Source organism: Ambystoma mexicanum, chromosome 2q, assembly GCF_040938575.1.
Source record: "Ambystoma mexicanum isolate Mex_15411 chromosome 2q, UKY_AmexF1_1, whole genome shotgun sequence".
In the NCBI taxonomy this organism is placed as follows: Eukaryota; Metazoa; Chordata; class Amphibia; order Caudata; family Ambystomatidae; genus Ambystoma; species Ambystoma mexicanum.
Window position 1 is genome coordinate 771,783,095 of NC_090924.1, and position 18,312 is coordinate 771,801,406.

General features: G+C 45.8%; 1 protein-coding gene across 6 annotated transcripts in view; it reads right to left on the reverse strand.

Moving 5' to 3' along the window:
- LARP4B (La ribonucleoprotein 4B) overlaps positions 1-18,312 on the reverse strand; it is a 2,592,412-nt gene that overhangs the window by 1,742,368 nt on the left and 831,732 nt on the right. For 2 of the 6 annotated variants that reach the window (XR_011303320.1, XM_069648005.1), the window contains one exon: positions 16,058-16,140. The exons of the other annotated variants lie outside the window; for them this stretch is intronic. Coding sequence is in view for 1 of the 2 variants with exons in the window: in XM_069648005.1 (XP_069504106.1) it covers positions 16,058-16,092 (35 nt within the window). In the remaining variant the exon portion in view is untranslated. The remainder of the gene's footprint in view (positions 1-16,057; positions 16,141-18,312) is intronic. 6 annotated transcript variants of the gene reach the window in all.

The following is an 18,312-nucleotide window of genomic DNA, read 5'->3' on the forward strand; positions in this document are numbered from 1 at the left end:
ACTGGCCACAGTGGCACAACGACACCGCCCGGATGAACCCAGCTGACCCGCCAGGCCCAACCCACGAGGCTGACCAGTGACGTCCTCCAGCCAAGGCCAACCACATCACAGCAGCACCTATAGCTAGTCGTCGCCACCCAATCCCACTGAACTTGTGCCCCCTATAGTATGTAGGTTCTGATGACGTTTTTTGTAAATATATACGCCTGTCTTTGCTATTGTCAGACAGAGCGCTCTCAGAGTTTGCAGAGTTCTTTGCATGCCCTATTCTGATTGATAAACTCCCATTTACGCTCACCCGCACTTTGTCTTGGCCTTATTCCCATCCTGGGAGAGTCCATCATTGTCTCACTGCGGGGAGGATCGTGCTGGTTGGGGACGCTTGCCTTCAACACCCAAAAAATATTGAGTTCTGGCCTGGTGCAAGTGTCACAATGCACATCCTCTGTTGCCAGGGAGAAAAACAGCTTAATTGAACTTCTGCAATCAAGGGGATTACAAATAGTATAGCCACTGAAAGACATGTAAAGGTCATGCAAGAGCAATTCAGGCACATAAAGCATCAATTTTAAGTCTGGCATATCGCCAAATCCATATCACCACAAATAACAGCTGCTGGTAAAAAAAACAAAATAAGAATGGGTGGATTTTAAACTAGACAGGCCATTAGCAAACATCTTTGGTGGTGTTAAAAAACCAGAGGTTTCTGTCTAGAATATGGTTGAAAAGTGGCATTCAATGCTACATCATAGTACAAACATACACTCATGGAAGGATAACCAGCATTTTCATGAGTGTGTACATGGATCTTTAAGTGAAGGGCACAATCGTGAGAAAAAGTGTTTGGTGTAAGGCTCCCCTACTCACATAGCCCCACAAAAGATTGTCACAAAACAAGTCCTAAACATGCCTGGGAATGCTTGTGGTCTCATGCAGAAGGGATGCAATCAAGCAGTTTGCGCTGGACTAACCCTTTTGCGATGGGAGCAAGCCTGATTTGCATATGGTCTTTCTCCTTTCTGTAAGGGCTTGGCAGGCTAAAGAACAATGGTTTGGGGGGTTGCCCTGAGCTGTGCCAGAGGTTATGATTAATTGGAATACCTTCGAGCTATCACCTTTTGTTTTGCTTTAGTCATCGTGAGTGGAACAGGTATGCCCAGACATGGGTCCCGAGGTCGAGAGGCCTAGAGGCCCAAGCTACTCCTCACTGATGACACCCAATAAGATCAAACAAATTTTGGGGATGTTTGTGGTTTTGTGCAGTAGGGATGTGACAAAGCAGATCTGGCTGGACCATCTCTTTTGGGGTGGGACCAAGCCTGATTTAAATCTGGTCTTTGCACCTTCGTTAATAGCTTGGCAATTTTGGAAACTATGGATTGGAGGGTTGCCCAGAGCTACACCAGAGATTATGATAAATTCAAAACCTTCCAGCCATCACCTTTTATGTTGCTTTCGACAAAACACTTACTAGAGATTTGAAGGGCCTAACAGAATGTCCTACACAGTTTAGACTGAGGTTTTCTATAATGCGTGTCTGAAGAACAGACCTAAAATGTTGCATTTCAGCATAGACTGTTTTGCACTGAACAATTCTAAGGCAGTGTTCAGGGTTATGGGCATTTCTTCGCATCTTTGGAAGTTAGGCCCAGAAAATCAAAGTTGTATCATTGCAGGTTGTTCCATCATCATCCAAAATAAAATTAAGACCGTAGGAGTTATCTTGGACCAAGAACTGAACATGAAAGCCCAAGTAAACTGCCTTGTTTGAGGAACATCTCATCTGAAATTGCACGCCCAGCTGCGACCCCTCTTAAATTCTACGAACTGTGCCACTTTGGCACGAGCCATTGTAGGGGCAAAACTCTACTTTTGCTCTAGCCAGATGGGCATTGCAAAAGGCAAATTTACCTGCCGGTAGGTCATCAAGAACAATGCTGTGCGAATTGTTGAGGGACTACGTAAAACAGATCATGCGTCTGCAGCCCGGGATTGCTTTACACTGGCTTCCAGACACCAGCAGAATTCAGTACAGAATACAGTGTCTTACGCACAACGGCTTGTATGAGCCCCAAGTATCTGTCTAGCAGTATTACATGGCTACCAGCCCGCATATTCTTAAGATCTAATAATGCACGTCTCCTAGACACACCACAGGCCAGACTGTCCATTGTGGCCCTGGGTTATTTTTCTTATGGAGCACCTACAATATGGAATGCACGGCCTCCAGATCACGAGAGTGCGCTCCTCACTGGCTGCCTTCAAAGGTGGGCTAAAACTACTCTGTTCCATTTGGCCCACCCTTTGCTTACTTCTGCATCTCCAGTCTTAGGCATCTGCCCTTAATGGCATTTATTGTTTGCGTCACTGTTTAGGGCCCCCCCCCTATGCCCCAGGGCTTTTTGTTTCACGCTGTATACATAAAATAAATAGATGCTGTGAAGGCCAGAACACAGCTGGCTGTACATTCTCACAATGAGAACATTGGTAGGGATAAAGCTAGATCAGCGGGTGCTCTTGGTATGCTTTGTTACACCATGGCGTTTACAAAAGGAAAAAACCAATTGGTGGCTAAGTCAATATTAAAGCAGATGGAATTTAACAGTGAAAAATCTGGCTTTGAGTGTGCTGGCCATGCAAATGCACAGATTGATAACAGATGGTTTCCAAGGGCAGTCTATGCCACAGAACTTTTATAATATGGTTCGTCCTCCAAAAGATGCAATTGTTGAAAAGTGTAATTCAAGATTCAAATGAACTGGTGTGGTCTTTAAAATGGCTGTCTATTCAAGTTCAAATCTTTTTTTAAAGTTAGCCTTTTTTTAATTTAACTGTACTTAACTCACACCTTGAAATTTATATACATAAATCTTATACCACATACACAAGGGAGCACATTGAACGTTTGGCCTGGGGGGGACTAGTACAATACTCTAGATTGTGCAGTGGCAGAAGACAGAAAATCCAGCCCCCCTAACCTCCATAACTACCTTAAATAAGGAACTCTACAGCACACTTAAATTACGAAATACATGACAGACCGCGCAATAAGCATTAGCTGTGGTGTTGCTAGCAAGTATGGGTCTGGGAAATGCAGAGTAAAGAGGGTGAGGCTACTTTGCCTTTATCATCGCAACAAACATGCACTTGATTGTAAGAATGCAGTTTGTGGAAGCAGAGATAGAGTAGATAAAGGTCCAGTTTAATGTATAAGAATCATGAGCGACATATGATACTTATTTTAATGTGAGATTTTTTCCGACCGTGGTTATTTGTTGGTGTAATTGTGACTGTGCAAAGAAGATTTGAATGTTCATGTGATTAGGTATTGTAGGATTTTTATTTATCATCAGGATATGTGTCTTTTCTTGGTCATTTAACTATTCTGTACGAGACATTAAATATAATGCTATAATTTGAATGTGGAGAAGTAACTAGTTTTTTCCATCTGAAAAAATCTGCCTTTCAGATAACTACTTTTACGTGGCAAACCTTGGAGCTGTATTATGGGATAAGCGTCTGCTTATTTTTCACTATATATAAGAGGAATAACAATTGAAATCTAACAATTTGTTTTGCTGGAATGTACTAGGAATATATTAAAAACAGTTTTCTAAATTAACATGGATGGGTCATATTGAAGATTTGTGACAGTGGTGGCAATATTACCAACAAGGTTTGAAAATGGTTGCAATAGCCTTACATTTGGGGTATATCCTCTTCTCCATCCTTATTAGTTGATATTTATGCCCATATGTGGTGGACAACCAGTTCCCTAAAACACACTTAGGGGACTACAAAGGTATCATACCTAACCCAACACTATTACACAACAAATCAGGTAAATAATTAAATGTATTTTCCTCTTTAGAGTTACCTTCTGTGTAACTATTGCCTAACTTGCCCTCCAACAATTCTTTCAATTCCCTAGTGAGGTAGCTGGCCCTAGACGGCGCTGGTGGGCCGCTTATCCAGTGTGAGGGGATAGAACAGAGACTTGCCCTACAACTATTGTATCACAGTCACTACTGTTTTCTTATAAAAAGCACAACTCTACATTTATAAACTTAACTAGTGTGCCGAAAGCCTTGCAGGTGAAATCTGATTACTTTATTCTTTTTCCTTGCTTGGCAATTTAAAAAGACAAAACAAATACAAATCGTATGCATGGAACAACTTTCATTGGTTAGTAAACCATATTTTGTCACTTCCCCAATATAACAGTATATGGTAATGTATTCAAAACGTCAAATCGCTTTTGGCAAGGGTTATATTATCTAATTGCATTGACCTTGGGGCCATCCCAGTGGACCTTTCTTTTAAAGACGGTCTACTTTGGCCTACCCGTTTCAGTGGTGTAGGGAATAACCACTTTCTTCAGGGCCACAGCACTGCATGCAATGCTGCCAAAACAGACAAAAAGGAGTTTTTTCAATGGCTGCTCACCGCACCTTAATTGCATTTGTTGCCAGATGTTTTTTTTTAAAAAAAAGATCAATTTAGAGTCAAGCAACTGTTTTCATTCTTTCCGGGCGTTTTTTAACGTCCCAATTCACCCTAAAACAATACTTATGGTTTTTTGAATGTTGGCAAGGCTGAAAAAGGAAACATTTATTTGTTCCACAAATTCTGTCAGTGCATAATTCAGAGTATTGATTGCTTTGTCATGCCACTCCCGTGTCAGATTTGAACTCTCAAGCCCCTTTTCATCAAGGACTGTAGCATGCTTCCACTTGTCCAAACGAACTCCACGTCTTACCTCGTTTGGTCAGAGGATGCAGTCAATCCCTGCTCCATTCAGTCAGCGGTTGATCTCATCTCCAATACACTCGTGGATCGTTTGTAATTGAGTATTTCAAAACACTTCCGCGGTCGTCACAGCGCTCTAGTGCACATGTGCGACTCGCGGATGTAAACTTAGTTTTTTTAGGGGACAAACGTCAACCATCTTAGAGTATCTGCATGTGTGCAGAGTCTAAATTGGAGCAGCTTATATCACTGCATGACCTTCCTACAAACCTATGTCACATGCATCGTGACCCATCAAAAATGTTTCTATTTTTTCTGGGATCACTATATCAGCATCTGCTGCCATTCCCACAGGGATCTGGGGGGTGCCAGTTCTTAAGTAGTTGGTTAATATCAATTCCATATATTAACCCATTGCATAACTGGAGTGACTAACGTACTCAACAATCTTAGTCCCTAGTCCTCTTTCCTCCATATTGCATGGACGTCCCTTCCTAGGGACAGGAGATGGAACCTTTTTCAGCAGAAAAAAACCTTCCCCTTTAAATTTATAGGCACGCAGAGGTGTGGCCCTGGGAGCATGCGCTGCCCTGACTCCGCCCTCCGGCAACACATCTCAGTCCCCATAGATGCACCGACAATAGATGACCTAGATGCCCAATGACCCCAGATTTATTAGGGGGGAGGATAGTGGGACATATGGAGGAAAGGGGACTAAGTACATTAGTCTGTACAGTGAGTAACTTATAATTACTCTTAATTCCCGTCCCCTTTCCCCTTTCCTCATTCCTGCATGGGCGATTACAACTGAGTGTAGCCCCAGGGTGGAGAGGAGACCCTCCTTAAGCAAATCTGTTTCTAAGAACCGCCTGTCCGAAAACTGTCTGATCTAGAGCTGGCATCCAAACAGTAGTGCTTGCAGAAAGCCGAAGGGTTGGCGTATGTGGCTTACCTACTTATGACTTGCCAGGGGACATGCCACTGGAATGCGATGGTCGTTGCCTTGGCTCTGACCGCATGGGCATCCATGTTGGCCGGAAGTGGTTTATGCTGTCCCTTGTAAGCTTCCTTGATGGCAGAGATCATCAAACGGGTTATGGAGGCCTGATAACCCGGTCTTGATCCCCGGAAGGTGACAAAGTGCATCCGACTTGCGGAAGCCCTTGGTCCTATCCAAGTAGAATTTCAAAGCCTGCCCGACATTGAGGCAGTGCAGAACTCTGTGCCTTGTCCTTAGGCTCAGCAAAACATTTTGCAGCACTATTTCTTCGTTCAGATGGAATGCGGAAGGCACCTTTGGTGTGTCCGCAGGACTACCTTATCCTTGTGAAACGTAGTATAGGGCTATGAGGCGACCAGCGCTGGATTTCGCTGACTCTGCGAGGCGAGGCCGACTAGCAAGGCCGTCTTAAAGGTGACCAGCCTGATGTCCGCGGACGCCATTGGCTCAAATGGTATGTGCGCCAGGGCCCCCAAAGCTATGTTAAGGTCCCACACAGGGTGTGGCCTCTTGATGGGCGGGTAGAGTCTGGCGAGTCCCGTCAAACACTTCTTGACAATCGAGTTGGACGAGGAGAACACCTTGTCCTCCGAGTTTCTGTAGGCCCCAAAGGCTGCCAAGTATGTGCGGCAAGTGTCTACCTGCACACCAGAGTAGGCGAGGTGCGCCGAGAAGGAGAGCACGTCGTCCAATGTACATGGAAGGGGGTTGATGTCCTTAGAGTCTGCCCAGTGGCAGAACCTGGTCCATTTGCTCTTGTACTGGGTTCTGGCAGCCTTGCTCCTAGCCCCCTGTATGATCTCTAGATTAGCCTGGGAAAGGCTGAGGTGCCCTAGCGTGATGTGCTCAGGAACCACGCTATGAGGGCTATTTTCTGTGGCGCTGGGTGGAGGACCCTGCCCCCTGCTGCGCCAGAAGATGTGCAGGGCCTGTCGGAAGGCAAATGGGTGGTCTCCAAGAGGCTGAGCAGCTCCGAGAACCATGGCCTAGCTGGCCACCCTGGCGCTATAAGAATGACGCTGAGGTGGCTAGACTCCTTGATCTTGCTTTTCACCCTGCATATTAGCGGTGTGGGAGGGAAGGCGTATGCTGTCGTGCCGTTCCACTGAATCTGGAATGCGTCGTCCAAGGAGCTGGGGCCCTGTCCCCACCAGGACGACAACTGTTGGCACTTCCTGTTGTCCCAGGTGGCAAAGAGGTCCAACTGGGGGAGACCCCATCTGCTGAAGATCTCACGCAGCACGAGGTGGTTCAATTGCTCGTAATTGTTCATTCCCAGTCTGCTGAGCCTGTCCACCTCCAGGTTGGATTCCACCGGAAGGTGGACGGCCATGAGGTAGATGTTCTCCAGGGCCCATTCCCACATGCTGACAGCCAGCCTGCACAGTGGAGGGGACCTGCTCTGTTTGTTGACATAGTACATGCAGGTCAAGTTGTCTGGATGAGGACAACCTTGCCCTTGATGACTGGAAGGAAGGCTCTGAGAGCTAGTCAGATGGCATTCAGTTCCAACCAGTTGATGTGGTACTCCTGCTCCTGCCTGGTCCTGGTGCCAGGGATGCAGTGGTTGTCCAGGGTGCCCCCCCCCATCCCTCGAGCAAAGAGTCTGTAGTGATGGTGATCTGTTGGGTAGGCTGCCGGAAAGGTTTGCCTGTCCGCGGGTTGCAGTCCCTGGACCACCACGTAAGGTCCGGGTGAAGATAAGAAGGAACACTGATCCTTGTTAGGCAGAAACCTGTGCAGTTCCCTCTGGGACCACTGCAAAAGATTTAAGACCACAGGTGTTTGGCAGTAAACCCGCTTGGTAGCAGTCTGTACCACACAGATTCACTTGGTAGCTGTGGCTGCGCAGTCAGACTTCCCTCAAGAAGAGTTAGGCAGTATACAGAGTATTCACAATAGGTCAAAAGAACATAGTAGAACAAGCAAACACTGACCAGAGCTTGGTGTAAAAGAGATATTATTTATTTAAAACCACATCTAATAAAACACACAGGCACTAATATTAAGCAGTTCAAAAACACGGTCACTAAAAGATACACGCCCTTAAAAGAATATTAGACAAGTCTTAAGTAAAGCCCCACTTATTTTCAGACAGCGGCGAGCACTTAACGCAGATGGCACTCTAATAATTCGGTTTAAAAGGGAGAGAAAGGCAGAGTATAAATTGAAACAGATCCCAACACTTTCACAAGAACACAGCAAGAGAGGAAGGCAGAGTCAAACCGTGAAGTTAGAGTTCAGAAAGCCGGATCCACTTTTAAAGGATCAGAACAAAATGTGTCGAAGGTCACACGGTTGAAAAGTGCACAAAAGTCTCGAAAAGGTTCAGAAAGAGTTGGACCAAAAGAAAGGGACCAGTTAGATGGTCATGGCGGCCAGCCCAGTCCAGAAGGTTAAGGGATTATTATTACCTTGTAGCAATCTTTAGAAAGGGAGGCCTGGCGGACACAGTACCTTAAAGTGGTGAGAATACTCCAGCGGGGGCAGTTGTTCCTGGCAGCGGATGCAAGTCGGTGCTTCGTCCGGGGGAAGAGAGGATCTCGTCGGGGAGGAAGACAGGAGTCCGTTGCACTGCCAGGGAAGAAACCACCCCGCGGAGTTCTCAGTTAAAAGGAGTGGTCCTTTTATTCACGGTCCAGTGGTAAGTGGCTATCCGGTTGCCGGGGTGCTTGGCACGGGCAATTCGACCACAAGACGTCCTGAAATGCGAGGAAAAGGTGGTAAACTGGTTGTGCCCACCAGTCAGGTGAAGAAGACTCTCCAGCCGGGAGATCTTCTCTGTCGTCGGGAAGTGGTGAGTCGGTTCCGCAGGGCTCCACCGGTGGTGTCGTCGTAGCAGGTCGGCTCAGCTTCTCCCTCGTCGGATTCTCAGGTCCTGTGTCGACTTCTGAAGTTCCAGTCCCCAAAGCCCTGCTTTAATGCAGCACACCCCCATTCACTCAGCCTAGCTGTCAATCAAACATGTTAAGTGGTGAGCCGGCCGGCTCACCACTTGGGCCAATCACACAAGAGTGTGACTTGAGTTACCAAGGTAACTCAGTCCAGGGTGCCTAAACCCCCTCCCACACCCCCTGTGGTACCCAGACAGAGTGGCACCACTTTTGGAGGCTTCTGTGGAGAAGCCCGCCAAAAGTGGAACAAAGGCCTCGACTTGGGTTGGAGTCACAGAAGAGAACACAAACGCCATTTTAGAATCTAGTCCTGGCAAAAAATACCAACCGGCGAATTAATATTAAATAAACCGGTGGTATGTTCGAGGCTATGAGAATTAAATAATTAAAGTTGGTAGCCTCGAACAATGGGAAAATCCCATAGGGATATATTCACGGTCGAATATAAAAAGTAGTATCCACTGCCACCAGCCAAAACTCGATCAGGGGGGACGGAGACGTGCCCCCTCGACTAACAGACCCAGGGGCAATCAAATTGCCCCGACCAGTATGTCCACAATATGATGATATGTACTGGTTTCTGTTCATAATTTGGGACTAGTAAAGCCAATGGTGACTTTACATGCCCTGGGAGACAGTAGTCAGTCCCAGGGTATGGAGTCTATGGTGGGGTGTCACTATGACAACCCTGTGTCACTGCAAGGAGGGTGCTGTGTAACACATATAGTAAAAACACATGAGACCCTATGGAGTAAAGGACCCCATAGCCCATAAACACATTAACAGTCAAAGGAACACAATAAATCATGTCCAAGAGTGGGAGAAAGAGAGTCTCACTCTTGGCAGGAGACAAAAACAAACTCCAGAAATCCAGCAAAGCTGCTGGGGGACTCACTAGGTTACGAAATTCAACCTAAACAGAGAATTCTCCCTAACAATCCTCATCGCCAGAGAGCCCCGCTCCTGGTTGCAAGATGCTGCGAAGTGCAGCTGTATCATCCTCCTCCGGAGTCTCGCGAGGGGGACGGGCAGTAGGACTGCTGCCATGAGACCAAATAGGTGTTGGTACCACCAGGCCGATGTCTTCTCTGCTGAGGTGTGCAGTGGCCCTCTTGATGGCCGTGATCTTGTCCTCCGAAGGAGAAACTCGGAGCATCTGTCCAAGATGAGCCTCAAGAAAGTCAGACTCTGCGTGGGCTGCAGCTGTGACTTCTTGAGCTTGAGCTAAAAGCCCAGATCATGCAGTGTATTATTAAGAGTGTGGGAAGTGTGGTGCACCTCTTTCGGAGATGAAGCCCTGACGAGCCAGTCGTCGAGGTATGGGTATATGTGGTGGCCCTGAGCCCCGAGGAGGGCCGCCACTGTATTCATCAGCCTGGTAAAGACTCTAGCGGCCGTATTGCGGCCGAAGGGAAGCACCTTGTATTGGAAATGGCAGCCCATGATCCTGAATCGTAGAAAAGAACGATTAAGGTGCCAAATCGGGAAGTGCAAGTACGCGTCCTTCAGATGCATGGAGCACATCCATTCTCCCTTGCACAAGGTCTCTGCTATTAAGGCTGGCGTAACCATCTTGAATTTTTGTAGTGGTAGGGAAGAGGTTGAAAGTGGAAAGGTCCAGCACAACTCACAGGCCCACCTGGTTCTTTTTCTGAATGCCGAATATCCTGGAGTAAAAGGCCAAGTCTCGCTGGGAGGCTGGGACTTCCGGTCATTCGTCGAGAGCCAGGCAGTGGAGGATCTACACCAAAAGAGTTGCTGTCCCAATAGTGGAGGGGAAGCAGGAGGAGAGGCTGGGATGGGTAGGCGGTACCCCGTGGATTCTACAGAGGATCCAGGCGTCCGCGAAATTCTGGCACCAGATGTGTGCATGGAGAGTAAACCTGCCCCCCACTGGAGACACGTGGACCCGGAGGGGCGTGTCATGCCTTCTTTCCCTCTGAGGCTGTTGCGGAGAAGCGGGACTGGAAAAATCACTTCACCCTCCCCCACCCCCATTTTTGTTGCTTGCGTTCATGTTGGTGACGGCGAGCGGTTAGGTTGCCTGGACCTCCACTCTTGGAAGCTGCAGAACCCTCTGTATGTATGCCCTTTGTCCGGGTGTACGTTTTGGGCGTGGTCTTTGTAAGGATGGATAAAGACTTCGCCATTTGCAAGTGGATTTTCTTTTTATCCAGCTCCTCATCCGTAGTGGAGTGGAAGAGGTCACCCCCTTAGAACGGCAGGTCTAAGATGCGTTCCTGGACATCCGGGTTGAATTTTGTAGCATGGAGCAAGGCCATTCTTCACACGTGCATGGCAATGCAGATGGCCCAACCAGAGTTGTCAATGTGGTCCACGGACTACATCATGAGGATTTTGTGCCACCATCTTGGCCTCTGCCAGTCCCGCCTTGACTCGTGATTGACTCTGCACCGGAAGCTCTGGGATCAAATCTGCAATTTCCTGCCAAAGCCTCTGGTTAATGGCTGCCAGCATGGCATCCGCGTTGGCTTGACGAAGATGCAGGGACGTGTTGGAATACAGCGTCTGTCCCGTACGCCTCCAAGATCTTCTCCTTGCCTAGCAGTGCTGCGGCCGAAGACGGCAGGCTTGGCGTAGTGATGCCACAGCGATCACTGAGGAGTGCGGCTGAGGGTGGGCCGATAGCAAGAGTGTATCCCCCCTCCATCTGCCCGTACTTGGCGTCCAGGTGATTGACCGGCTGGACCAAGTGGGGCTTGAGCCAGCCCTTTTTGGCCAAAGCGATGCTGTCCTCCTGCATCGGGATCCCCGTTCTCACTGCAGGACATATTGTGAGGACTTCGGCGAGGACCCCCTCTGATGGTTGCTCGACCTTGGGTTGAGGAAGGCCCAAGTACTCTGCCGGCCCTGCAAGATGTTTGTCGAAGGCCTCAGCTGACGACAGCGTGTCGGGCTCCTCTTCCTCAGTGTGTCCCCCTGGGGGTCCGGTTTGTCCAGCACCAGTGGAGGGGTGCTAGGAGTCTAAAGCTGAGGTGTGGAGACCGGAGCCGGAGGCTGGTATGGAACCACCTGCACTACCGGTTGGGGGGCCAGAGCGGGGGCCAGAGGCTGCACAGGGGCCATGGTATATATAAGTATATTTCCACTTTGCACAAGAAGCAGAATCAACCCAACGGTTACTAAAGGCCACACGAGGAGAGCTTTGTATTCAACAAATCGAGAATAAGCAGCAGAAACTAAACTCAGCAGAGGAAACTCGTACCAGAAAAGTCAAGGTCGTATCAGTAGAATAGACAAACAGTAGCTACAATTAATTGAAACTAAGAACAGAATATCCTGCTTCAGAAGGGTCAAGATAAGAAACTGGAGGCAGGTGGTGGGTGAAACGAAAATCAAATACACGAATTACATGACGAGGCAAATACACAGTGCAAGACTTTCACACCTACGCATGGCACCAGGCCAGGCGAAGATGTCACAACTTTTCCAGACAGAAGATGTAGTCTCGAGGATAACCACAGTGAAATAATTGACACATGGCCACTAAAGTGATGATGGATTGCAACAATTGGAGGAAGGCCAGGGAGCTAAGGGGCACCCTGCACCTGACCGACCATTCTGCGTGCTGCTAGGCAAAGAGGAAAAGTATGTGTGGGGTTTGGTGCCAACCCAATCAGTGGGCCAAGTAATCTAGAGTGCTATAGTTAGTAGAACCAATGGGACGTCATACTTATAGTGACATCTACAGTAGCCATTTTGAAGGTAGGGCTTAGATGTCCCACCTGTCAGTGTTTATCCAATCCCCTTACTCTGTTACCATATACAGATATAGTACCTATATTAAAGTTAACTTTCCTAAACCAATAAGATTGCATGCTAACTTTTAAGCGTTAAACGTCAGCGATGACACGTTTTCAGTACACATGTTATGTGTTTTATGAAGTTCGTTGGAGTTGTGAAGCGAGAGAAGATCACGCATCCACTGATATTCATGAGACTCCTCGTTTTTTGTACTGGTCATTAAATGGACTCCCTTTGCCAAACCATCGAGTTGTCATTATTGATTTGGTGTTGGAGTGTTAATCTGAACCCCCATCCATCTCAAGGGTGCTGCTATCGTGTCTTAAAGTGCTTCTGGGCAAACCCCGACTCTATGGGCCGGTTGAGGGTCCCGGAGCACATTCCCAACCGAGTATTTATTGAAAAGTGCAAGTGGTTTGCTTCTTTTTGTGAAAAGCAAGTAAACTTTTACTCTCTGTCTCTAAGTGCGCATGTTCATCTTCCGGGTTAAGCGTTGGGTAACAAGAGGATGTAGTTGATGACATCATACTTTTAGCTATGCTGTGCACCAATGTCATGAGAAGAGAGGTTGCATAACATTTTGACATGTCGATGTCAACTTGAGGGGCAGGTGTTATGATTCACTGCTGAGAGGGCACTTTAACTTCCGGCGACTGATCAACAGATAAGATTACAAGATGGAAGGCCTACAACTTGTGAGGTTCGCATGTCTAAATGTCAGACAATCTAAGGTAAGATTTGAAAGGAATCTGATGGCTATATGCTCACAAATACATGCCCTATCCATTGGGCCAATATCATTCCTGAGAGAACTACCCTTTTCCCCTTAAAATCTACCTTAAAACTTTGGACAATCTTTTGTCAGACCTGGATGCGACATTACAAAATTATCCAGGACACATCCAGCTGGTTTTCAAACCTGTGGGTCAATTATTATGGTCCAATGTATCTTTTCCTAATTGTGTTCATGGATGACCTTCAATTGGATAGGACTGAACAGGTATAAGGCAAAGGGAACTGCTGGGCTACCACTGCCAATTGTAGGGCCAGTAATACCCCCTAAAAACCTGAATATAAATAAACTGAACGGCACAACCATGGTGAAGGGGGCAACAGAAGATGGACGTATGTGCGGGTGAAGCCGCCAATATCCAAACAAAACTTGGACCTAATGGATGGAGGCGCTGGCGAGATTAGAGACGGGGGGGGGGGGGGAGTTACGATGGAGAACCTCATGGCTGCGATACAAGATTCACAGAAAGCGTTGGAGACCAACATTCAGGAAGTTGCTCTAGCTGTGTCACTGGTACGGGCCGACCTAAAGCAAGTGAATGACAGGGTGTCGGCGGCAGAGCAACGGGTTAGTGACCTGGGGGACATGGTGGAACCAAATCAAGGGCCTGGTCGGAGCAACAAGGGTCCTTGAGGACATTTCAGGGGGTCACTATAGGTGTAACATCCAGCAGATAGGGGTACCATGACGTGAAGGAGATAGCATAGAACTGTATGCGGAGAAGCTGGTGCTGGACACTTTACGCCCCTGCTGTCTCTCCAAGCTGTTCACAGTAGAGGGCTCAGAGTACCGGGCGCCCACCGCCACCAGGTGCACCTCTCCCCCACCACCCCTCCTGAGCAGTAGTGGTTGAACTACTTAATATCAGAGATCAGGGTGCTAGCCTGCATAAGGCAAGAAAAGTTGGCAATGTACAAAGAGGCAACACGAAGATCCTGATATTTCCTGATTTCACGCAGGAGGTGCAGAAACAAAGTCCTTTGAAGCAGTGAAACAGAAGCTACCAGAATGCATTATGAAATATATGATGCTCTTCCTGGCGAAGTTGAAGGTGCTAGCTGACGGACACATTTTTTCATTTTGGCGAAGGAAGCCGGGCCTTGGTTGGACACTAAACATGGACAGAACAGCATTTCGGGAGAGCAACAAGGAGAGGGAACAGAGTGACCGGAAAAAGGAACTGACAATGGACGCAGAGTTGAGGACGAGACTTTGTGAACACACGGCCAGGATGGTAAACAAGAGGTGAAAATGCAGCACAATTGGAGACTGAGCCGATGTGGCCACAACCCAGACCACATTTCCATCGGCCCTGGAAACTGAAGTAGTGAAGGCAGATGGAGAGAATTGTCACATTACAGAATTTGTGGAGGTTCAGTGGCAGGGGTAGGCCACAGTTCAAAGTGGGAAACTTATGTTACGGAAATACTGCTGAGGAATTAACAGTTGAAATGGGAATTTTGGGGGGAATGAAGGGAGTGTGAATTGGGGCAGGGGGGGGGTTAGAGTGTTTGAGGGGGGGTAGACTTATTGTTGGAACAGTCACCGGGTCGGCAGGCACGTTGGCAGTCCTCCTGTTGAGACTCGCACACGAGCAGGAGATCGAAGGTATGACACTCAGGGGGCCCCGGGATCAGCCCAGAGTCTGTTGAAACAGGTTTGTAGTCAGAGTAGGATTAAGATTGTGATGTGGAAGTTACAAGGCCTGGGCAAAAAGGCTAAGCCATCGAAGGTGCAGAAGTTCCTGCAGCACCACAGTGTTCTGGTGGCAATGCTCCAAATAACACATTTATTCATTCATTACATTTGATTATACGCCCAACCCCAAAGGTATCACGGCGTAGGTTAAGCATTTACAATACAACTTTTCTGGTTACAGGGAAAAAGTACAGGTGAAAGACGACATTTGGTAAATATACAAGGTGGAAGTTACAAATGGGGAACATGTGTGCTTACAATACTTACACGTGGGGTGATGATGGTGGGGCTTGACACAGCCTTTGGGATGTAAGCAGGTTAGAATTTATTGAATATACATAGAACAAATGGTTTCCTAATTAAGGAAACCCGCGTCCCCTGCACACTATCAACAAAGGTCGAAGCCTGTATGTAATTTAAAGGTCTAAAGAGTAACATATTAGTTTTTACAAGAGGTAATTCTAAGTTTTAGTGATTGTTTTCCTTGCAATGCTAGGACATTTTTTGAGATACCCAAATTAATGTTTGACCATTCATCTGTTTATCAAAAACAGTTATTTATTCAAATTGTTAACAAAAAAACATTCAGTATATGATCTGGCCCAACGCGTTTCGAGTATCTTTCACTCTTCATCAGGGGCAAATATGTTCTGTTTTCTATATACAGAATTAATCTCTAGAGAGAAGATACATTAATAATGCATTATCAATACTTCATATCAATACAAATTATTATTCATTTGTGCATATAAGGCAAATCAAAAACTCTTAAATAACTAAGGAAAAAACACATAGTATTGTTATTAAGATCAGTGATCATTGCTTGACAAAGAGTAAAAGGCATTGTAACTAGTGACTTATGCTAGGTGCCTACATAGTAGAATAACAAACATATCTTTTCATGGATAGAACATATTAGGTATCACTGAGCTTGATAGATCATTTTCTTCTATTAGCAAATTTTCTGTGGTTGCTGTTACAGTACTTATAAAGATATAGCGGTAAAGTAGTTTCCTAGAGTGGGAAGCTCCACTTAAAACTGGCTGGCAGTGTGGTGGAGGGTCATAGTTCTTCATAAACCTATGATACATAATAAGATTATAGTGGTGCATAATTTTGGCCGGGATAAGAAGGACTGGTGGGTGGTCAAACACTTACTTGTTAAAGTACTTAATGGCTCGACAGACCAGCATCTACTGCTTCTCTGTGCAAAATTTCTAGGGATGGTTGATCGTCCCGCTCTAAAGGTGAACAAAAAATTAAATATATAATCACCAGGGGAAAGGTGAATGAATGCTCCAAAAGCTCAAAGGCTCTATGTGTCAGAACAGAGAATGGCTTAGCAGCTCTACTTACAAGGATGAAGTGGGTTAATCCAGGAGATATCAGGTGTAGCTGTAGCTGTGGCAGCAAACTCTCCATCCGCTCCCTTTAGAAAAAGGAAGCGGATCGAGTTTTTATGGTTACGGGTGACGTCATCCGCGCATGCACGAGATGACGGTAAAATGCACGAAAATTACGGGACTCACGTAAGAATGAAGTGAAATGGAGAAAGCAAGTGTGCAAAGATGAATTTCATTTGCATGTGATTTCAAGATGTATAATCTTGAATGAATGATGGCAGATGAACGGGGGGTGGATGAGTTGGAAAGAGGGACAATTATCCAAATGAATGTGGGCAAAAGAATTGCGCACTCAATTTGTATAGTAGAGATGTGGTAGATGAGCTGAAATCAAGGTAGACAAATATACAAAGGGTATAAAGGTGAAAGACCAATAAAAAATAGATGGACTAGATAAAATGGATAAAAGAAATCATAAAACTGTAGTAAGTAATATGAAAAACATTTCTTATAGGAAACATTGGTAAAATAATTAAAAGCTGTTTGTCTTTAAACCATAAGGCACCTGTACATAAAAACAACATGGGTTGTTATAAGTATGCAAACTGTTCAAAATTAAACCCTTGGCTGACCCACTAGGGGGTGTACATTCTTACCATTTGGTCATAAGATCATTTAAATTTTGATATTTAGTCTACCCTCGAAGGGATAAAATATGAAGGGTTATTTTATTGGGTTTTAGTATTATCAATTTCAAGGAAAATGTGGTCTAAATAGATCTGATTTAAATAAAACATTGAATGATCATTGGAAAAACAAGGTGGTCTATGTGGTCTAAATAAATAACTTTTTGATAAACAGATGAATGGTCAAACATTAATTTGGGTATCTCAAAAAATGTCCTGGCATTGCAAGGAAAACAAAATCACTAAAACTTAGAATTCGCTCTTGTAAAAACTAAAAGGTTACTCTTTAGACCTTTAAATTACATACAGGCCTCGGCCTTTGTCGATAGTGTGCAGTGGACGCGGGTTTCCTTAAACCATTTGTTCTATGTATATTGGACCAGCCTAGATACCAAGGCTGAGCACTTCTCCCCCACACAAATTATTCTCACATTTCAAATTAATTACTTTGAGCTATATTCCTGACAAATTAAAGACAAATGTGAATCATGTGTTCATGGTGGTTAAAATTGTTCTTAGAATTTATCGAATAACCAGGTTTTCAGCAGTTTCTTGAAGTGGGTGAGTGAGGGCTTTTTGCTTATGTTCTGTGGGAGTGAGTTCCAAATTCTAGGAGCTGATGCAGTGAAGCTGGACCCTCCTTTCCGTGAGCTCTTGAATCAGGGGGCGAGTAGGTAATTGCTGGAGAATCTGAGACATCCAACTGTGGTTTTTTGGGCGAGGCATTGATTCTAATATGTAGGGCGATAAGGATGATGTATTTATGAGTGATAGTGGGCACTTTGTGTAGTATTCTGGCTTGTATTGGTAGCCATTGCACTTCTCTCCTGGTCAGTGAGATGTGGTCTCTTTTTTGGATATCAAGTGCTGCTCTTAAAGCTTTGGTTTGGCTAGATTATTTTTTATGGTGCCTAGCAGGAGAATATTACAGTAGTCTAACTTGGACAAAATAAGGGCTGTTGCTAGGGTGATGCAATTTTGAGGAGTGAGAAATTACAGACTGAGCAATGAGTTTATTGTAATGGGAGTACCGTCTATAGTGATAGATGTGTAGTCCAAATGCAACTTTCAGGGGAGCTGGGGAACATACCATGAGGATCTAGATCTTTTCGCCATTAAGGCAAAGACTATTTGTTGCCATCCAATTTTGAATGAGAGAGGAGATTTTATTTATAAGGATGGAAACGTGCTCTAGATTGCCAGATATTGGGATGAGTATCTATGTATCATCCGCGAAGTTAGTGTAAATAACCCCCATAGCGTCTAATGCAGCAAAGAGAAGTTTTTTGTAGGCATTAAAAAGCGTTGGAGTGGCACGATCCTTTTTACACCCAAAGGGACTGGGATAGGGTCCGCCGCCTACTCTAGAAGTAAGGTCTGATGA